Below are 23,484 nucleotides of genomic sequence, written 5' to 3' on the forward strand. Positions count from 1 at the left end.
GTCACCCTAGACTGTACAAGATTTAAAGAGTCGATTATATTTGAAAAATCCCTCGCCAGGGGGTTTTCTGGACAACACACATGAATATTACAATCACCGACAATCAGGACCCGGTCATATTTCGGCATGATATCAGCCAAGAACACAGAAAAGTCAGTTAAAAAGTCTCTGTTGTATTTGGGAGGCTGATAAACCACAGCACACAGCACTGTGTGAGAACTTCCCAGCTTAAACAAACTTAATTCAAAGCTGGCAAGAGCCGATGACAGCGAGATCTGTTTACATTTAAAATCGCTTTTAAAAATAGTCGCACTTCCTCCTCCTCGACCAGATGTCCGTGGAGAATTAAAATAGCAACACTCGGCAGGTAAAAGTTCTGTGAGGGCACTGGACTCACCAACACTCAGCCAAGTCTCAGTGACAAAGAGGAAATCCAGTTCACAAAATGTGAAGAAATCCTTCAGAATGAATGTTTTATTTGCAAGCGATCTTGCGTTAACCAGGCCAAACCTGGCAGGAGCTGGCGGGTCTGGGCGAAGAGGCTGCAGGTTCCCCGGATCCACTCCACGCCAGCGGGGACAAGGTGGGCAGGGACCGCGGGGCAGGAACAGATCATCCGAGCCGGCCACCAGTACCAAGCAGACAGCGACAGGGTCCAGCCAACGTCGAGAGACACAAAGGCGTGGCACCGCTCCACATCCGCCACAGTCAGGACGCACCAACCGAGCCCTCAGCCTCACCAGACAGCCGCCATGCTTACCACGGCGGCGGTGGCGTTTTCGCCGAGGGAGTGGCGCTGGCATGCGGCAGAGGTATGCTGGGATGTCCGACAAAAAAGGAGACAGCGTTTGCTGTCCATAATGATCTAAGTTGACCAGATCTTTAGCAGAGATTCTCAGATCTAGCAACGTTTGGCGATCATACACCAGCAGACAATTGACATTATGTGCAACAAGTGTTACAAACAGTATAAACACAAATTCGGAGCAGCGGACGGAACGCCTCACACACTGGCGCCATCTTCAACAACAGAGTGAGTCACCACCTTGAAAGGAAGTTGCACGAAAGAGAGCCTTGATGCACTTGCATTAATTGGGACAAGTATACTTTTCGTTAAGTTAATTTTATAGCCAGATATCTTGCCAAATGAATGGATTATATCCAGAGCAACAGAGACTGAAGTGAGAGGCGATGAACAGTACAGGAGCAAATCATCCGTGTACAAGGATAGTTTATGCAAAATACCTCCCCGCTTGATGCCTTTAAAATCATCTTGCTCCTGGAGAGCTACCACTAGAGACTCAACAGCCAAGTCAAACAAGAGAGGAGACAATGGGCACCCTTGTTTTATACCTCTCTGCAAAGGGAAATATTTAGAGACAATGCCATTTGTACGAACTGCTGCTTGTGGTGAGGAGTACAGAACCTTTATCCAAAAGACAAAGACAGCTGAAGCCAAATTTATCAAAGGCAGAAAATAAATATTTAAACTCAATACGGTCAATAGCTTTATGAGCATCAAGTGACACAAACACCTCTGGGGTGGGTCCTGATTTAGAATATAGAATACTGTACAGTCGATGGAGATTTGCAAAGGATTGCCTCCCCTTTATGAATCCTGTTTGATCGGGATGAATGATTTTGGGCAAAACAGCCTCCAGGCGCAATGCAAGAACCTTAGCAAGAATTTTGTAGTCACAGTATTAATAATAATAATAACTTTATTTATATAGCACCTTTAAAAACAGAGTTTAAAAAGTGCTTCGACAAACAAAGCAAAAAGCTGAATACTCGGGCAGAAAACGAGAAAAATAGAGGGGAGGAGGGGAGTGGGAGGGGGTTCTGGGGCATTTGTCTTTCTATTCTGTGAAGCACTTTGTTACAATTTATTGTATGAAAATGTGCTATATAAATAAAGTTTGATTGATTGATTGATTGAACATTTCTGCTACGTAGCTTGGGGCCAAACCCAGGCGAGCTTTAAAAGTGATCAGTAAAATCTTAAAATCAATTCTACAACAAACAGGAAGCCAATGGAGAGAAGCCAGGATTGGGGTGATGTGATGTCGTCTATTAAAACCAGTAAGAAGCCTAGCTGCTGCGTTCTGAACAACACACCAGGGGGGGGCTTTGAGTTTGAACGATGCTGTGCTTTAGTTAATCACAATGGAGGGGGCGGGGTGCAGGTGTCGCCAGGAACTGTGTACCTCTTCCACTGAGGAAACATTGGAGTTAAGAACTAAACTATGATAAATGACATAAAATATTAAGATGTAGGCCTAACATAAAATACTTTCGTTATTAAATAAATTAAAAAATATAGTCCACAGTAGATAAAAGTAGAACATGCTAAAAGTAAATACAATAATAGGCTAAATAATATCTAAGCAATAATAAATAGTGTCTAAACAACAATAAATTGTATCCAAGTTATCTATTAGGCTACCATTCCACTCTGTAAATAGATTTTAAAATTTCAATATAATTTTAATATTATTTTTGCTTATTTCATTATTGTTATTATTGGTTTTACTTTTTAGTAGTATTGTATTATCTGAGGATGACTCGTTTAGTAACTATCTACAGTAAAAAAGAAAAAAACAAGCAAAGAAACAAATAAAAATCATTTTATACACTGGGCCTTCAAAGTGCTCTCTGAAACTACACGTGGCATGGCTTGTGTCCAAAAAATGAAAAAATCAAAACTTTGTCATAGAGCTAAACCAAATACATCATTGGAAAGGTCTCAACCCGGAGAGTAACATATGTCCGTATGAAGATTCTACACGGCTCCTGCTTTCAGCCATTCACCTTTGAACCTTGACCTCAGTGCATGTTTGTAGGCTTATAACTCAGCAAGAAAAGGGGGTACAGACATGGGACCAACTGTTATAGAGAACTCTTGACCTCAACTATCATGTGAGTGTAGTCAACAACTGGGGGTGCTGTCAGATATGGGTAAAATATGGATAAAATTAATTTTCACCCATTTAGAGATTAGATATTTAAAATCTGATTACACAAGTGTGTTTACCATCCCCTTAAAGTCCACAGTGTACTCTCAATTCAGTATTTACAACTTCCAAATCTAGGAAAAACACTTATCTTTTTTAAAAACTACAATTCCCTGGGACCACGCCATGCAGCTTGATACATATCAGCAACATAGTTGTAGTTCTTCTGATTTGCAAAGTAGGGTTCTAAATAGGGTTGTAAAAAGATATATCTACCCAATATATCTAATATCTAGTAAAGCCGAGCTAGTTATTGCACTGCACCTAGATGAACTATGTTAAAAAAAAGTAAAGATGTTGGCTACGTTTTCTAATATGCTAGAAACGGCGTTTTTAGGACGGTAGGTTTGTTTGCGGCTTGTAAAATAGGGTCATAAAAAGATAGATCTACTGAATATATCTAATATCTAGTAAAGCCGAACTAGTAATGACACTGCACCAGGATGAACCTACGTTAAGAAAAGAAGCAAGGATATTGGCTAATTTTAGATATTTTAGATAGTACTCTAGAAACGGCGTTTTGGGGATGGTAGGTTTTTTGCGGCTTGTTGTAAAATAGAGTCGTAAAAAGATACATCTACTGAATATATCAAATGTCTAGTAAAGCAGAACTAGTAATGACACTGCACCTAGATGAACTATGTTAAGAAAAAGTAAGGATGATGGTTAATTTTAGATATTTTAGCTAGTATTGTAGAAACAGCATTTTTGGGACTGAATATTTGAATAGACCTATATCAAATATCTAGTACAGCCGAACTATCATGTTATTATTATTATTATTGTTATTATCATTATTAGGGACTGAGCCTAGAGGCAGAGGACTGCTCACAGAGCAGAGTTGCTCACAGAGCAGTCCTCGGACCCTCTTGTTTTTGCTGCGTGTGTTTATTAGGGATCAAGCTCAAAAGCAGTGGACTACTCACAGACCAGTCCTCGCCAAAGGCGAGGACCCCCCCTATACTTTTTGCTGCGTTTATTCTCACAGACCAGTCCTCGCCAAAGGCGAGGACACTATTGTTTTTTATGTGTTTATTATTATTATTTCTTTCTTTCTTTCTTTCTTTCTTTCTTTCTTTCTTCCTTTCTTTCTTTCTTCCACCGCTTCTTTGAGCTGGAATTTGACCCCCTAAACATGCTCAAAAACTCACCAAAATTGGCACGCACATCAGAACCGGTGAAAAATTTTAGAAAATCATGACATTAACCCCTAAAGTGCCAAAATGGGCTCTCTAGCGCCACCTAGGCACACAAAAATGGCTGCCATGGCCTGTAGGAACGTCGTAGAAACATGAAACCAAAAGTGGCATGTTTGTCTCATGAAGACCTAAAAATCACGCACTGACACCCCTGACCTAAATCCAACAGGAAGTGAGGTATTTGCCCTTTCAAAGTAAGATTTTGCCTTAAAACTGCCTTTCCTAAAAAATCTTCTTCTCATACACCGCTTATCCAATCGGCTTCAAACTTGCACAGATGACAGATCAACTCGTTCTAATCAAATCTTATTCGTAACTTTTTCATTACTCGCTTAGATTTTATGGCCTCCATAAGGTGAGATGTCAGAAAAACATCCTGACGATCTTCGAAAGCTGTCCCATAGGAAATGAATGGCAGCAGGGGCTTTTTCTAGCATTTACAGCGTCTCCATACTTTGTGTTACAGACTCCATTCCAACTCTCAAATGTTGCCACAGGTCTCATCTATTCACTCATGTTTTCATCTTTTTCATATCTTTTACCGTTTTTCATCTGTGCCTCTCAAAGTACCATGAGCAAAAGTGGAGAAATTGTCACTTTACAATGGGTGTGTATTGCACGGAATGCTGTGAGCTAGAGTGGAGAGGGCTCTAAAAATCGTCTAAAACTTTTGTCTTTAACTCGCTGCCATGGCCACAATTTTCACTGTACAGACACAATTTATACCACAAAACGTAGGAAAATTTGTCCTGGTCACAGATATGCTGACATGGAATCTCTCACATGTACACATTTTTGCTGAGTGGCTCCAAAGCGAAGGGAGCGCCGATTTTTTTCTCATTCACTCCCATGTAAACTCAGAGGAGAAATTTCTGGAAACAGCTTAGGTGCAACACATTTTAAACTCGCTCCCCTGACCACATTTTTGACTCGAGAAATATAAAACGCGACACGTGCGTTCACGAGACGTGGCTGGCTCTCAAAATCACTTTATTTTCTTGCTTGGACCAATGGTTTGGGTATGCAAAGCATTTGTTCGAGGAGTTAAAACCCATTATAAACAGCCTTTGGTGATCTGCTCTCCTGACGTGTCTGTGTCTGCCACAGGTGCAGGCAAGTCATTAATCGCCATGACAACGGCTGCACACACAGACACAGCCACAGGGTTCTCTGGTCTGTGTGTCTCACAATCTTTAAAGGACAGATTACAGCAGCATAAACTTCATTTCAAACAGCAAATACACATTATTAACCCCTAAAGTGCCAAAATGGGCTCTCTAGCACCACATAGGTGCACTAAACTGGCCACAGCAGCCTGTCGGAATGTCGTATCAAGATCAAACCAAAACTGGTGTGTTTGACTTACAAATCACGCGCTGACACCCATGACCTAATTCCAACAGGAAGTGAGCTGTTTGACCTTTCAAAGTAAGATTTCGCCTGAAACGTGCTCTTAAAAAAAAACATCTCCTCCTACACCGTTTATTGTATCGGCTTTAAAGACGCACACATGCCAGCTCAAATGCTGCTAAACAGATCCTCTGTATAACTTTATCTCTCTCATTATCACATTATTTTCATGATTGGACCAACGGTTTGGGAATGGGAAGAACTTGTTCAAGGAGTTAAATCTCCACTAAAACAGGTCTCTCTGTGTTCTGTCTGTCTCTCTCTGCTCTTCTGCCAGGTGCACCTACTTCATCACCATGGCAACCACTGTCACACACAAACTCACAGAAACATGATGTGTGTGTGTGTCTTAATCTTACATGCAGACATGACAGGGGCACAATCTCCATTTTAACCCTTTAGGTGCCAGAGTTTATTGAGGAAAATATTCCATTTTCATTTCAACATTTCAAAAGGCTGTGGCTTGAAAGTGGTGAGAGATAAAGGCATACTGTAAATGACAAAAATATTCATCATGACCCAAAGTTTGTCATGGGAGTAAATTAACTCATCTAATTTGCATATTGAGACGTCACTAGTCAGCGGCCATATTGGATTTCATACATCTCAGTAAAACAACATTTTGAACATATTTACACAGTAGATTTCTTTTGTGCTGTTTTTGTTGTCTCTTCCTCAAAATAAATCTGATGGGAAGAAATTCGCTCATCTAATTTGCATATTGTGACATCACTTCTACATGCCTACAGCTACAGAAAGCATTCAAACATCAAAACGTTCAGCTCTGTAAGGATTTTCTGATGTTTGTGGCAATATGTTTGATATTTCTAAATAATTCACAGTGACGACCTAAGCTGGGGGCCGAAACGGGCGCGAGTGCGAGGTCCCGCCAAACGCTGCTTGCAGCTTTAATTATTATTAGTATTATTATTGGTGGGAAATTATAACACAGGAATATATTTGCCGTTTTAATATCAAGAACACTTTCGTGTTTTTGTGTGTATACAGGACATTGTTGAATCAGGGAATCCGTGTGGACACCACGACAATGGATCCTAACTGCCTTTACATTGGCATTGTTTCCATGGTACCGGCACATAATTTCAACCCATTTCGTGCTGCCACCACGGAATGCGGTGTTAAGAGGTCATGGTCATTTCACGTATTTCTGTGAGATCAGGTTGTGTCTGAGTGGCTGTTACATGCTGTGTGCAGGCTTTCCATCATCTGCTCCAGTGCCGTGGTCCAACTGCTAACTTGGTCAATGGTACCTCTAAGCTCCTCTCTTAGCTGGGTGATTTCTCGCTTCAGCTCCAGTGACTGAATCTTGGCGTTTTTATCGATCTTTTTCAGCAGGTTTTCCCTTAAGCACTGGATTGCTTCCATAGTGGTTGATGAGTCGGTGCTGCTAGCATGGTCTGGAGTTTTGCTAGCATTGGTGCCATTCTTAGCCTTAGCACTAGCTGTGGAGTGTTTCTGCTGAATTGAACTCATAGTCAGAGATTGGGCACAAAATCGAAAAAAGACTGTGGTTGAGAAAGGGTGTGTGTGTTAGTGTGAACAAACAAAGACCAATGGCTACCTGAGTCAAAGGCCGCATGGCCTACAGTTAAAAATGGTTGACCAGGGAAAACTACACAGAACATGACCAAATCAAAGATGGTCACCGAGAAGGGCTGGGAGGGAATCTTTCTGATGTGTTACATATGTGGTCTGTGTAGGAGGATGATTAGTTTCATTAGTTTGCAAGACCCTGCATTCGCTTACTAACATCAGCTTAGCAGTAACAAAACCAACTACCCAATAACTTGACTACAAAGAAATCACAACAATAAAACCAACTGAGTAACATCAAATCAATATATATATATATATTGAAAGAAGTTAAGCAGTTTTGCTTAGCCTGTCATTTATGTCGGACCTTTCAAACTACAAATATTTCACCATCCAATGTGAGGAATCAATGCTAACATTCAAAAATAGCTACAATAGCTACATTTCCACAAACAATATCTGATGGCCAGTCTGCTTCTTCTGGCAGCCTGCAAGAGACAGAAAAGACAATAAGCACATAACTTCAAGACACAAATCCCAACTTCACCATTGTATTTCTTTTTTTTTTTTTTTTTTTTTTTAGTATTTCAGCTGTCTTTTAGCCAGATTGAAGGCTTTGGGTCCGTCACTCTGCTGCACTCTAGTGTTGAAACGGTTAAATAACGGGATCCGATAACTCCGTTAACTGTTAACAGCAGCTCACCAATCAGTCCTTCATCTCGAAAAAACAGTGGTTTACCTGTAGCCACCGGGTCAGTTTGCTTTGCAGAGGAGACCTCGACTGATAAATTGCCCATAAAATCACATTGACAACATACCGAATGCATCCTTAAACTTCACTATTTGACCTCTGCGGTCCTCTCCACTCCTCTCACCTACACTTGAGCACCCGTTCTGGGATACACAGTGTCGGCCCGCCCGGCCTGACCTTCGCGGTCCTCTCCGCTCCTCTCACCCACACTTGAGCATCCGTCCAGGGAGGGCTGCGGTGGTCAGGCTGGGTGGGACCATAGGTGAGTGGATCCCAAGTCTCAAGCCCTGCCCGGGACCATGGGTGGGAGCTCCGGGCACTTCCACTTTAACCCAAAACGAGTGTTCACGATAACCAGATAAGCAGGTAGCATCAGCTTGGGAAAATAAAATGAAAACAGCACAGTTGTAGCCTGTTAGCTAACAGGAGCTAAACTAGCTAACAGCTAACGAAAGATAACGTTAGCTGGTGGGGACCTGTGCTATATACACCCAGTCGTGCCTCACCACTCACCAGGAACTTCTTTTAACGGACACAGAATGAACAACATAGCCATTTTCTGCCAATTTATTCCGATTAGTTTACCTGAAACCAACTGCGATGAGATGCTGCGACCTGCGAGCTCAGTTCCAAACATATGGGCCGACCCAAAGCCAACGTAACAGAGACGTTTGATGAGCTGGGACAAAAGAGTATTACATTTAAAGATATCCGCCCACGCTTGTCAGACATTATAAATTAAGTGCCAATGTTGGCCAGATGTATGTGTGCTATCTGGGTAGTTGCTTGTAATGTTAGCCTGCGGACATTGTTGTAGCTGCTGGCACTAACTTGTCTAGTCTCCTCTACCCTTAATGCCTGGATTACACTACACGATATCAGCCCGAATATAGCCCGATGCAGCGACAAACAATCCAATCGTTTCATCTCGTGTAGTGTGTCATAGTAGACGACAACCGATGTCATGTCTGGGACGCCTCACAACGTTCCAACAGAAAGTCTAGCATGTTTGATTTTCTTTTTGTTGTTCATGACTGCTCCTTTCACAGCCGTCATTTTGACCAATAGGAACACAGAGCGATATGCTGCCGTGGACACCTGTACTGCAACACCTCAGCCTTTTAGATATTTCCTCCAGGGATGTTACCACTAGAGAGTAAAAAGGGAAAAATGATGGGGTGAACACTTTATTAACCCACTGAGTACTGCCATCAGCATCAAGTTAGCAAACAATGTTACTTCTTCATAATGGAGACGGACATAAAGTATGAAAATTAAAATATAGTGACGGGGCTTTTACTTACCACAACTGCAGAGGCTACCAGCTTCATTTGAATAAGACTACATTATAAACGGGCCATTATTTATTATTCCCTCTGTATTTTTATATTTTTACTTTTTATGTGCTCCCGTTTACCTTGATAAAGTTAATGTATTGCACCGTCATTTCAAACTCAACACCCTCCTGTATCTGTATAAAATTAAAAGCCCATTATAACTTTGGTGGAGAGAATCCCTTAATTTTCTAAAAAGGCTTTTATTGTGAAACATTTGCAGGAACTTGTGGAGGATTCAGTAGCCCCTTTTACACTACCAGATTTTCCACGAATGTTGGGCCATTTTGCCGGCCAGCTGTGAGCGTTTAGACACACAGAGGTGGAATGGCGCGTTGATCCGAGGCGCCCAATTTTACACCTCGTAGGGTAGTCATATTGGCAGAACCCTTTTAGTTTAAACAGACTGAGACAGCCTTCCGTAACAGGAGGGGCTGTTAATGACTTGTGGGAGGAGCTGTTGATGACGCTGCACGTGTGAGCCACTGGCGGTGGATAAACAGGAAACAGCTGATAGCAGGAATTAGCGAGCAGCTAGTAGCAAGAGGGAAACGCAAACCTGAAAGACACTGTAGAGATGAGCAACTGGGGAGAAAAGGCATTGCGTGCCCTCCTTGCCCTCGCAAACGAAGAGGCCATTAACCGTCAGATGACGGGGATGGTAAAGGACGGGCTGACTTATGAGAGAATCGGCATTTTGCCGCACTCCCCGATTTTGTTTTTATACTGCCAATGCTGAAAAAAGACTGATTGGACTTTCCTGCAAATTTGCACAATTCCTATCTAAAAAGGGCTAGTGACTTGCATGTTTGCATGTAGTTCCTGCCATCTGGTGGTACTTTTTACGTTACTACAACAACATTTCGGCTGGCACATGAACAGCCACAGTGACTGAAATAATAATAGTAACAATGTCAAGAGAGTCATGTCTGTCTGCCAAGTCACGGCATGATTTTATGACTCCACAATCACGTAATCTGACATAGTGACTGTCAGAATGGACAGAAATGTCACGTAGTGTGAACCAGGCATTAGAAGAGTTCAGTGTCTACTTTGACCGGGTTATATGTGATGATCAGAGAGCCACGGTGGAGAGAGATATTGCTTTGTTGCCTAATGCAGCAGGGTGGTGAGTAAAAACTGAAGATGGGCAGGCTGGTCCTCCTGCAGCAGTACCCTCCTTTGTGGAGATTCCAAAAAAGAAGAGCAAGTACATCAGGCGCTATGTTTTTGTTTAGCAGGGTTTTCACACATAGGATGGAGGGAAGTTTCCATTCCACAATAAAGGTCCATCTTACCTCACAGAAATTAATGAATCATCTGTGGATACCAGAGATCCCAACAAATAGTTGGGATCTCAGAGTGTCAGATCAACACTGGCTGAGCTCAGTATTTCTCCAGTGAGGTTATTTCCTGTCATTATATCCTGGAGGTTATGCCATTGCAGTTCTCGGTCCACCAGTATAAAATTAGAACTTGATCATAGATGGACAGAAGGTTTTTGCCAGGAAAAGTGAAAAGACCACAAAATCTCCACCAGAAAGAGGTCATTTTACAGCCATTTGTTTTTGATCTTGTAGCATGGCCTACAGTTTGGTGTGTCCTGGTGTTTCTCAGCAACACCTTGGAGAAGCATAATTAGTAATTACATTTTAGCAGAGACCACCTCCTTCCAGTCCTCCATTATGGAAATGGAGGCTTGGTTCATGTGGTGACAGGAACAGACATTTTTAGTAAGCCCCCCAGTTATCATGGTTTACTTATGCATATCTCTCAATCTGTTTTTAGGATGGTGGCTGGCAAGGCTGAGCCAGCAATGCCAGGCAGACTCTATGTGCACCCTGATTCCCCTGCTACAGGAGCTCATTGGATGAGGCAATTGGTGTCATTTCAGAAGCTCAAGCTAACAAACAATCACCTGGATCCTTTTGGGCATGTGAGTACCTGCAGAGAATATTAGTGCTTTCTATAACTCAAGGAAAGGTTAGTGTTTTTACAAACTGTAGTGGATTTTTGATTTTGCTATTATTCTAATAGTTAATGATAACATTTAACTCACCAGTGTCATTGCTAAGATCCCAGCACATGGCAACACTTCTTAACTCAGATTTTCAATAGTGTCATTTAGAAATCTGTGGTTTACATCACATGAATCGTGGACAAAACCACTAGAAGAAAACCTATGATGTAAAAAGAAAAAGAGAGAACAGAATTTTCCTTGAAGTATTCAGGGAGTACCCAAGTGGCACCTGAGTCAATTCAATGACAAGTCCAGTGGACTTTAACAAGAGGCTGATGGTATGCTACTGGTTCATTGTAAAGAAAGCCAAATTGTTATAGAGATGAATCAAAGTATTGGACAAGTTGATGATGAAACCTGAATTGAATTGTAATCTATCCAATAGTTGAGACATTTCCCTTTGAAACCACTAAAATGTCCACCTCAAGGATGACGCTAGAATGAAATTCAGGAGATCACCAAGGTCATAAATATTTATCCTGTGGGACACATTATCTGTACCAAACACTTTTACCAATCCATTTTGTAAATGTAGAGATAATTCACTGGATAAGTGAAGTAATTGACCTGCTGGTGGTACTACAGGAAAGTCAGGGGGTTGCCAAAGTCATTAGGATAAATCCTTTGGTCACAATGAGTATCTGTACCAAATTTCATGGCAATCCATCCAATAGTTGAGATATTTCACTCCAGCCCAAGATGGTGGAACAAACAGAAGACTAACATTGCCATCCGCAGTGCAAGCATGGCTAAAAACAAGAAAAGGATCAGAGCAAATTAATGCCATTCCTGATGGTCTTTTCAAGTGGGCAAATGATGAGTGAAGTGTTCATCTGCCCTGCACTATACAGTTAGAAAAATAGCCTACTAATCAATATATGATGTAATAAAGGGGTTCTAGATGTAATCCCTTTAGATGTAGAGCTACAGGCATTAAGATAAACCACAGGTTAAACACTTATTTATTTCTAAAAGCTTTTGTGCTCCCAGGGCACTTTATTCATTTAGACTTTGTCTGTATGGAATACACATCCTCCAACACTTCAATATATTGTTGAAATTTTATGACTAGAGGGAACTCTGTTCAGCCAAAAATCCCACCCAGTGTCAGAAACATCAGAGTGAGAAGAAGCTATTTGTGAAACATGCAGCTGATGTGAAAAATTTTGTTGATACATGAGCAAACAGACAAAGCTGAAGGTGTTTTTCACAAGCAGATTTCTGAAAGGAGGGTTAAAAGAAACTCAGGAGGCAGAGTCTGCAGAGGGAGGTGAAGAGTGTGACTGTGGCAGTGCTCCCCAGGGGAACTCCGGGATAGCTTGTCTGAAGCCATTCCATCAATGGGGGGACTCATTAGGTTCATAACCTCTCTGATCAGTGGCGGGGCCTGCTGTCAGATTGAGTTGAGTGCCTGGCCAGTGATAAGGGCAAGTTATGAGGACAGAGTGAGTCTGAGGCCAGGCAGAGCCCAAATGATGCCTAGACCAGGAGGTGTGTAGTAGGGCAGGGCCTCATACAGTGGAGTGAAAGAACTCTGATTCTATGGAAGCGCATTGCATTCACTGGATAAAAAAAAAAAATTAAACACCTTATCTCATAATTACAAGATCCTTATCTTGTAATTATAAGAAAAGATCTCATAATTACAAGATCAGGATCTCATAATTACAAGATAAGGATCTCGTAATTATGAGATCAGGAAAGGTGCCACATTAGCCACTGCTTCGCTCAGAACCACATACTGTACATACACGAAGGGGGGTCGGAACTACTGTAACCAGCTGCCACTCGGGTGGTGCCATCTTGACTATATCCCATATCTTTATTATAATGTGTATATATTGGAAATTACGACGGAGTATTACACTAAGCAAGGACGACAGTGCGCACCGTATATGTTTTGATCTATTTTATACTTCAGATTTATATTGTTTGGCATTAATTGGTGACAGAAAAGAACAAATTTCATTCTGCAGGGAAACGTGTCCTTACTGTGCATATTGAATCTCGAATCTATGTTTTATGAAGACCCTGTGTGCGCTCAGAGCTGTGGCACAAGTTATGCACCGAAATCTGGCGGAAGAAAAATAATAAGACGAAAAATAAGTAGGCTGTGTGTGACTTATGTGCTGTTGAAGTGGTGAGTGATCGATGTGCCTGACATCGATTGATTTAGTTTCAGTACCACGGTAGTGGCCAGCTCCTGTTAAGAGTTTCTTAAAGAGCGATCTCAAGTAAAATCTTAAATGGATGCAGACAGTGAAAAGAAAGCAATAGCCTAATTTAAAAAGTTGCCTTTATTGAAAATGCATTTAATCTATAACGGGATGTGACTTAATTGTGTGAAAATATCGTAAGTGAAACAGAAACAAGCGTTAGTTAGGGGACAAGAGTCAAGAGTCACAAAGACTCACGTAGGCTATATTGAAACTTACTTACAACCAGTGTATTTACTGTAGGCTATGTGTCCGGGGCCCTTCGCCTGTGGAACGAGTAACGTGACCACTAACTTGTCCCCAAACGAACGCATGTTTCTGTTAGGCCTGTGTGTTTCACTAACGTTCTTTATGTATTATGAAGAATGTCAGACTGGCCAATCAGTGGCAGAGCTGGGCCAGAGTTACAAACAGCGCATTTCGACTGACACAGAACCAAATCGTCAGAACACCGGCACGGTGCCGGTTCCCGAACCTAATTAAGTAGGCTACCTACAACGGCATGAAAGACAATCTGACATTCTAATTGTTGTTGGTTATTTCCTTAAAAAACTACAACTTTATTCTCGTAATATTATGACTTCAATCTCATTAAATAACGACTTTAAAGGGCCAGTGTGTAATATTTGGCATGGTTTATTGTCAAATCTGAATCTGAATCTGAATATTCTACCCATTAATATGTTTATCTAAGTGTATAATCGCTATAAAATAAAATTCGTTTGGTTTTTGTAGCCTTATAATTATGCTTTTATATATATATATATAGCAAGGGCCTTGCTTTAGAGAGGTCGCCATCTTGCGCCGCCATGTATGTAAGGCAGCCCGAGCAGACAATCCAGCCAGCCAGAGAACGCGTTTCGCATGTATAAATAAACCAACGAAGACAGCGGGAGGAAGGAAGAAGGAGGAGGAAACAGCAGAGAGTGTTAGTAGTTCGTCGATGGAGAGTAGTGAAAAGTTTTTTTAGTTATAAAGTTTGCGAATGGACCACACTTACCACACAACAGGAGAGAATGAACCCGAACCATCATCTGCGAGGAAAAGAAGACACAACTTCACTCCTTGTGATGCACTCTCTGCGGCGCTTTTCCTCCTGATGATATATCTCCCTAACGATGGCAACACCGAATCCCATTCTGTGCCGCCAAATGGGAGCGGAGGATTCAGCCTCTCTTCTCGCCCGCTCAGTGTACTCCGGCTCAAACAGGTATGACTCTAGGTCTGTGTCCGCTACAAGAAACTCTTCAAAATCGCGTTCAAAGTCGTCCATTGCGGCTACTATAGTCCGGAGATATTGCTAGGCTAAATAAACAGCTGAGCTCTGTTTACAGGCTACGCTGTCAGTCAGTGTGCGGGCTGGAGATTGGTGGAGCAGAGAGGGGAGGGGTCCCCACTAGGTATTGTAAACGAGTATGTGTGTTTGAAGTGTGTGTGTTATGCCAGAAGAGTCAGAGTTTGGGACGGAGTCTTTTACCCCCTGGAGTGTTACCGGAGTTTTTGGAGTGCTCAAATAAACTGGCCTTTTTCCTGAGCGCTACTCCGGTCTCCTGCTCGAGAGGGATTCATTACAATATCGTAACATGGTTTAGATTTCTAAATAAACATTTACCTCGTCGCTAGATAGACCTACTCCTGAAAAACTCGTGTCTGCGCAAGACTTTTTGTCCCTACGAGGCCACCGTCATTTACCCGACGGGAGGGGTGAGCGAGTGAGCCCTGCAATCTAGAATTTGACCACTGATGTCACTGTTTTCAACCCATTTTACACACTGGCCCTTTAATCTCATAATTCGACTTTATTCTCGTAGCCTAATATTATGACTTTTTCTCAGTTATGACTTTATTATTATTTTATTATTTATTCTCGAAATCTCCGAAACTCCGTCGTAATTTCCAATATATACACATTATAATAATGATAAGGGATATAGTCAAGATGGCACCACCCGAGTGGCAGCTGGTTACAGTAGTTCTGACCCCCCTTCATGGATGTGCAGTATGTGGTTCTGAGCGAAGCAGTGGCTAATGTGGCACCTTTCCTGATCTCATAATTACGAGATCCTGATCTCGTAATTACGAGATCTTTTTTCATAATTACGAGATAAGGTGTCTAATTTTTTTTTATCCAGTGAATGCAATGCACTTCCGTACTGATTCAGTACAAATTATGCACATTACTGAACAAGTTAAAAAAAAAAAAAAAGCAAATTCAACTACAGTTCTCACTTTACCTTAGAGGAACTGCCCTTTATGCCAGTTCAACTTAACAAGTACATTTTACCAAATTGAGAATTCCTGAATTGGGCAATACAGCCCTTTATGATTTGTACCCATTGCCGTGGGTCATTACCATTGCAGGAACAGTCATTACCATTGCAGGAAATATTATGTCTTTAATGTGGCAATGCTGAAAGGGTGTGGAGGTTTGGGTTGGTTGAAGGATGTATAGACTGGAATTTAGCCCCGTTTCCACCAAACACTTTTGGTATGGTACCTTTCAAACCAAAAGTTGCCTTCAGACATGGTACCCAGACACTAGCGTTTCCACTGCAAACAGTACCCTTAAATGTGGGTAGGGTTGTTGTCACTCACTGCTTTGTCCAACACTCACTGTATTTCCTCATTACCAGTGACACAGATGAAAGTCTGCACCTCGTTTATCGTCCACAGAACGAGGGTGCACGCAGACATTTTCAGAACAAAATAAAACAGGCTGCAGTGAGAGTCTCTCTCCATGGGATATTTAAAAAAAGGGGGTTTGTGCATTTAGTCCTTCTAAGGCAAGCTCGGGGGTTTAGTGTTGCTGTAGCCTGACACTACACAACCTTTTTTTTTTTCTCCATGTGAGGATAAGAATATATTATGCAGTTCACATAACCTGGCTGAAATTATTATATATAAATGCTTGAAGATCCACCCATTACTAGAAGTGTATGTCATATAAAAATTTAAGTAATGGTCAAAGTTGTCACATGGAATATTTAAGGTGTGTTGATTGATTCACGTTGTGATCTCATGAAGTTATTTTTTCTCCGACTCCAGCTGCTGCAAGAGGCAGCAAAACACCTTTTCATTTTATAGTTACAGTCTACTAATAAAACTCTCCATGGTATAAACAGTGGTTACATGAGCTTCAAAACCAGACACAACTCAGCCCTGAGCAGAGTGACCGTCCGTTATTGACCAATCAACGGACTGCAGTGTTCACAGCTCCACCTTTTAGTACCAGATCTGTGTGCTAGGTACCCCAACAGAATGGGTACCAAAAACGGTAACGGTACGGAACGGTTCCATTGGAACCATCCACAACATTTCACAGTGGAAACAGAAAAAAGGTATACCGAAATTAACTGGACCATACTGTACTGCTTGGTGGAAAGGGGGCTTTTGTGTCCCTTCACAGACCTTTAATCGATAATCACCTTTTAATTAACCGTAGCCACAATCTTTTCCCTAATTTTAAAGGTATACTATGCAGCATTGTCTGTTAGTTGTAAACACCCTCACCAGCAAAACTGAAGTGAAAGCCAACCCCAGATTCACTTTTGTTTGCTGTTTTGTCTCACTATATTTGCATGTTTTTTTGTTTGTATGTTTGTTTGTTTTTCCCTGGCACTGTGTCTCCTGGATGCCTACTATTTATGATTTGGTACCTGGTCGCTACCATTTTATAAAGCCCCAACCTCACCTGTGCACTGTGGGGGTACACGCCCATTAACATCCTGAACAAAGAAAATAGTAAATAAATATCTAAAAATAATCATGCCTAAATGTCTTTATATCAGGGAAGATGAAAGCATATACCTTCTTTAGCTTTTTACTGATATGAGAAAGGTTTCCCTGATTACTACATTCAGACACTAATCCAAGAGTCTCCAGTATCACCCTCAAACAGCAGCCAGACAGCAGAGCAGACAAAGGTCAACAGAGAGCCTCTGGTGAAACAGACAATAGCTTATCTGCGTCTCCAGCCTGCCTGTGAGCACGGGTCCATTTGGTGTTCAGCCTGACCCTAGCTTCCTATGACCTGTTCAACCTTTGCCTCTCTTTGAGAGCCCCCTGGAGGAGAAAGCTCCAAAGGAGAGTGTCTGGCAAATGGGAAGGGGAGCTGAACTGTAGATCTTGATCCTTATCAGCATTGACAGAGCTGGACAAGTAATGACCCTGCCCTACTGTTGCTAATGCTTCACTGGGCACAGCATTCGGCTGCGGAGAGCGGACTAATGCTAGTAAGCTGACCTGCAGCCACCCAAACAACCTAAACACTAAGCATGTTCAGCACATGCTACCTGCTATACTAATATACAACACATTTAGATTCCAGATCAAGTGATATGAAGATGAAAAATGTAAAATGCTCACTGAACTTATTAATTCTAACAACTTCGCACTTGGAAAGCTCAGTTCCAATGAGGAATTCAGCAACAGATAGTAACAGGCATGGTATACTATGCGCATGGGATAGATTAGCTAACAATATTAAAAAAGATAATTCACCCTATCAAGCTAACTACTTGGCTAACACAATAACAGAGAGAGGCATAAACACACCCATTACAAATAGTTTGGTCTTATGGCATGGGTTTAGGTGTGTCAGATGAGTTGTGCACTGGCCCAGGTAGAATTTTCTTGCATGTTTTAATTCCAAAATAGTTCAAGCACAATAGAAGTTGTTCAGCTGCCCATAAATTTCCACCATGCGTTGTAAAAAGCAGTAAGCATAGACTGGTGGCAATGTTCCCCTTCACAGAGTCACAGATTGTGATGCCCACTCCCCCTCCATAAAAATTCTGTGAGGGCTCAGGGTTGTGCCACAGTGACATCAGCAAGTGCAAAAAGTGCATAATTTTACAGCATTTTATACTCATCTAACTTTGAGTTTTAACACTGAATGAACATTATTATTGATATCTATTGATGAGTTATGGTTCTATTACACACAGAGATAATATGCTGAGTGTAAAAAGTAGTAGCATTTACCAAAATTAAGTTACCAAATTACTAAATTACCAAAAAGCTGATGTGATATTTTGTTTTGTTTTACACTGTTAAGTAGGGCGGCAGTAACCTGCGTCTGAAGGGACGTGGCTTGGGGACCAGAGGGTTGATGCTTCAAGTCGATAGAAGTATGTACAGGTAACTGGAGAGGTGCCAGTTCACCTCCTGGGCACTGTCAAACCCCCAACTGCTCAGAGCACATGACTATGGCAGACCCTCCATAACAGCCCTCTCGACATCAATAATGCATGTCTATAGGTCCTGTGTGTACATGTCTGTATTTTGGGCCTTTGTGTGTGTGTAACAAGACAGTAAAAAAACTGAATTTTCCCAATAGGAAAACCGCAAAGAAATAAAACCATGCAATTGTACAACAGTCATCCAAGGTTAAAAGGGAAGAATAAGTAAATGTATCAATCAGTAATTAATCGAGTAATAATTTAAAAAAATAAATAAATACAAACACACAATTAAGAATATTTAAACAGATAGCCGCCAGTTATAGGCTATGTTAAAAAGGTGTGTTTTGAGTCTTTGTTTAAAACTGTCCACTGAGCCAGCAAGTCTAATATTTAAAGACAGGGTGTTCCATATTTTTGGGGCGTACCAGCTAAAAGAAGCATCCCCAAAGGTTTTTGTACTGACATTAGGAACAGATAAAAGGGCAGCTGCAGAGGAACTCGGGCTTCGTGGAGGGACATAAGGTGATAGGCAATCTATTATATAGGAGGGGGTGAGGCCATTAAGAGCCTTAAAAACCAAAAGAAGGACTTTAAAATCAATTCTAAAAGATACTGGGAGCCAGTGTAAGTCATGTAAAATAGGAGTTATATGGTCTCTCTTTTTAGTTTTTGTTAAAACTCTGGCAGCAGCATTCTGAATATTGATTATGCATTTGGCCCTTTTCATGGCAGACATTTTTAAATGTCATGTCAGGAAAAGCTCAACATTAATGATTACCACATTCCATGTATTTGTTCTAGTTCAAGGGCATACATATGTATGCTTGCTTACTAGGTAGGTCTGCTACCTAGTAAGGCCTCCAACTAATAGAAGTATTCACAGGATGTTGTGCAGTTCATTTTCAAGCACTTTTTATGACTTTTTAAATGTGTTGTTCATCATTATCATGAGCTTTTTAATTATGACCCAGGTCGATAACTCATATTGTAATCTCAATGTTGATTGGCAGTGGATATAATCTAGTCCACTGTATAGTGTTTTATAAACCAAATAAACCTAACCTAATAAACAAGGGGCCAGTTAGAATAACAGCCCATTTTGCTGAAAGGTAACAGTGTTAACTGGATTCTGGAGAGCAAGAGCAATATCATGTGTAATGTTCTGCCTGATGTATATGTGGTGCCATGGGTTGGAGGACTTGTTTGGTGTGTCCCAACCTATCAGAGCATACCATAGCTGTTTAGCGGATTTTCTCTTATTGTCAGTACATCAAGGACTGTAGAATTTCAACTGTGTAATTTAGTTACCTGTTAAGACAGTTAATGTTTTGGGGTTTTTTTATAAGCTAGTGGTGAAAAAAAATGTACCTCACCATACTGGCTGTTAATAGACCATTGCTATAAGAAGTTAAAAATGAAATGTTTTTTCCCTCTCTTTGCCCTCCTAGATCATTTTGAACTCTATGCACAAGTACCAGCCCAGACTGCACATAGTCAAAGCTGATGAAAACAACGCCTTTGGATCCAAAAACACTGCTTACTGTACTCATGTCTTTCATGAGACAGCCTTCATCTCTGTTACTTCTTATCAAAACCACAAGGTACAGCCACTCTCAACATGATACAGTGTACTACATTCACTTAAAGTTAATGCAATATTCCTAGTTTTACAAATATAAAGTAACACTTGTTTATGTTAGCGCTTAATTTTTTGAAAGAAGGGGATTACACTCTTTATATTTCTGTCTGACTGTGAATCATGTTTATCTAAATTGGAGAGACTGACGCAGTGGTTCTCAACCTTTTTTGTGTAAAGGACAACTTAAAGGGATAGTGCACCCAAAAATGAAAATTCTGCCATTATCTACTCACCCATATGCCGATGGAGGCTCAGGTGAAGTTTTAGAGTCCTCACATCACTTGCGGAGATCCAAGGGGAGAGGGGGTAGCAACACAACTCCACCTAATGGAGGATTACGGCGCCCCAGATTCAAACGTCCAAAAACACATGATTGAAACCACAAAATATCTCCATACTGCTCGTCCGTAGTGAAGTGTCCTGAAGCCCCGAAATAAAAAGTTGTTTGGAAGCAGTATGGAGATATTTTGTGGTTTCAATTATGTGTTTTTGGATGTTTGAATCTGGGGCGGCATAAGCCTCCATTAGGTGGAGTTGTGTTGCTACCCCCTCTCCCCTGGGATCTCTGGAAGTGTTGTGAGGACTCTAAAACTTCACCTGAGCCTCTCTCGGCATATGGGTGAGTAGATAATGGCTGAATTTTCATTTTTGGGTGCACTATGCCTTTAACTGATACACGTCAGAACCCATGATTTCACTTTAGGGGCCTCCATCTGAAAATATTTTGGTTGTCAGATGATTAAGACCAGAATTCTATGTTATCAACTACAGCTGAAGAGATAACCGTGGAAGAAGTGAAACCTATGATCAGAATAGTCACTCTTATGGCTCTCACATTGGGTTCACTTCAAGGAGTGATAATAAACTATTCCTTCATTTTATGGAGGACCCCTGGAACTCTAATCAATATCAACTCAAATACCCTGGTTGAGAACCACTAGTTTAAAGGGTAGTACATTTTTCTAGGTGTAGAATAAGTTGATAAAAATGTAATTATTAAGGATGCATTAGAGTGCATAGGTGATGCTCCTGTCCCCCACAGCAAAGAACCTAAGGTTGAAAATCGTCAGTGTTGCTGGAATTGCTTTTCCTATGGTTTGGTTTATACCAAATAGAATGTGATCTTAAATAAAACATCATGTTCCCAGATCACCCAGCTGAAGATTGAAAACAATCCATTTGCCAAAGGGTTCCGGGGTAGTGAAGAAGGAGATCTGCGCATTTCAAGACTACAGGGGTACGTTCACACAAAACAGAACCAGCAAAGTAAAGCTGAACCTGTAGCACACTGGAAGTCTCTCATAAATATCAGCTCTTTAGGAGCTTTGTTTGTGAATGGATATAAAAAAAGATATTTCACCACCTTGAAAGACTGGAACTGCAAACATGGCAAACTGATTCCTTTTCTCATCTGTTGTTGCTCCTGATGTATAGGAAAGAATATCCAGTGATTTCAAAGAACATGGTTCGCCAGAGGCTCATCACCTCACATAGTCACCTTGCAGGGAAGCTTGGAGCAGGAGTTCTCACGGGGCACCCTCAAGTCCTGTCCTCTTATCAGTATGAGAATGGGGTTCCTTTGTCTAACTCAGACCCCCAAGATCTTATCTCAAACCACTTCCCCCAGAGCAGAGATCCCAGCCTCCTGTACCACTGCTTCAAACACAGAGGTATGTTTTTAGCCTCTGCTGTGTATGCCATTCTACAGAATCAGATGTCCCTATTAAGTACTCCTTCATTTAAAAGAAACTATGCTATTAACGTTATTCCTTTGCAGATAATACCCGACACCTAGAACTTGGATGTAAGCGGCCATATCTGGAGACATCATCTGCGATCTCAGAGGAGCATTATTTTCGTTCAGCTACCTCATATGAGTCACCTTTACGGTCTCATCCATACTGCACTGAGGCAATAACTTCGAGAGAAGCTTGTATGTACAGTGGTATGGAAACAGAGTCTGGATCTGGAGCAGGGGACCCAGATGACCTGACCAACACCTCCTCAATAAATTGCAACATGTGGGCTACAATGCAGCCCTACCCACGCTATAGCGTGGACAGTGTCCCGTACCAGCGTTTCACTGCTCACTTCACCAATGCTGCCACAGTCACACCTGTTTTACCACACCCCACATCATCCATGGGGTCACAACCACAGGCTGACTTAGGAGTCTACAACTCAGCTACCGTCCAGCGAGGTCTGCCTGTCATAACTCCTTCATCCTCCTCTTCATCCTGTTCTCCAGCCGCTCCAGGATCCAGAGATAGGTCAGGCCATCCAACTATGTACCACAAGAAGCCAGAGTCACCACTCCAGCCTCACCGAGATTTCTCAGCCTATCCCACACAAGGCAATATATCCATCCGGGATCCATCCTATCAGTACCAAGTGGGGCTGAGTAGCGCAGGGACTCACTGGACTGACAGCTAATGTGGACATCTGGAGAACCCAGTTTTGTCTAATATACAAGTCTGAAATTAATCAAGGTTCAAAACCCTGCTATGAGCTGCAGATGCCAGGCAATGATAATGAACTATAGCCTTGATTAGTGCCAAATTGCACTCCAAAGCCATTTATGTCCATGAATTCTCAATGAAGCACTGTTACATACAACACTGTATGTGGTGAGCAGTGGCTGACCTCTTCTTTACTTGTGCAGATGCATAGCATATGTGCAAGCCTGTGATCAGATAGGGTGGTTTTCTAATGTTAAAATGCAAAGTGCAGACTTGAGCAGCACTGATGAGTCAGTGAGGCGTAAGCTCAAGGGCACAAGATGTGTTAATCTGACACAAAGTCTGACAGTTGCATGCTAACAACAACTATCCAAGAGGTATTAGCTGCTTAACTTTAAGTAAGAATAAGCATACTTTTTCAATAAATGAATAAGGGAAAATCAACTATTGTTGTTGTTCTCCACCACGAGAATGAGAGGAATATGTATTTAAAATATGTGTAGGCCCACATTATATATATACATATATATATATATATATATATATATATATATATATATATATGTATATATGTATATATATATATATATATATATATATATATATTATATAGAAAACTAAGCACTGATGGTTTTAGAATTTTCTGCAGAGCTCCACCTAGATAGAGGATGTTAAATGAATAAGGCTAGAATTATTTTGTATGTT

General features: G+C 41.3%; 1 protein-coding gene across 2 annotated transcripts in view; it reads left to right on the forward strand.

Annotated features, from left to right (window-relative positions):
• Positions 1-23,281, forward strand: part of tbx4 (T-box transcription factor 4) — a 44,511-nt gene extending 21,230 nt beyond the window's left edge. For both annotated transcript variants that reach the window (XM_033630824.2, XM_033630823.2), the window contains exons 5-9: positions 11,051-11,198; positions 20,130-20,282; positions 21,469-21,557; positions 21,755-21,990; positions 22,098-23,281. In XM_033630824.2, coding sequence (XP_033486715.2) covers positions 11,051-11,198; positions 20,130-20,282; positions 21,469-21,557; positions 21,755-21,990; positions 22,098-22,753 — 1,282 coding nt within the window. In that variant the 3' untranslated portion in view covers positions 22,754-23,281. The remainder of the gene's footprint in view (positions 1-11,050; positions 11,199-20,129; positions 20,283-21,468; positions 21,558-21,754; positions 21,991-22,097) is intronic.
• Positions 23,282-23,484: the final 203 nt, after the last annotated feature.

The sequence above is a fragment of the Epinephelus lanceolatus genome, chromosome 4, assembly GCF_041903045.1.
Source record: "Epinephelus lanceolatus isolate andai-2023 chromosome 4, ASM4190304v1, whole genome shotgun sequence".
Taxonomy (NCBI): domain Eukaryota; kingdom Metazoa; phylum Chordata; class Actinopteri; order Perciformes; family Serranidae; genus Epinephelus; species Epinephelus lanceolatus.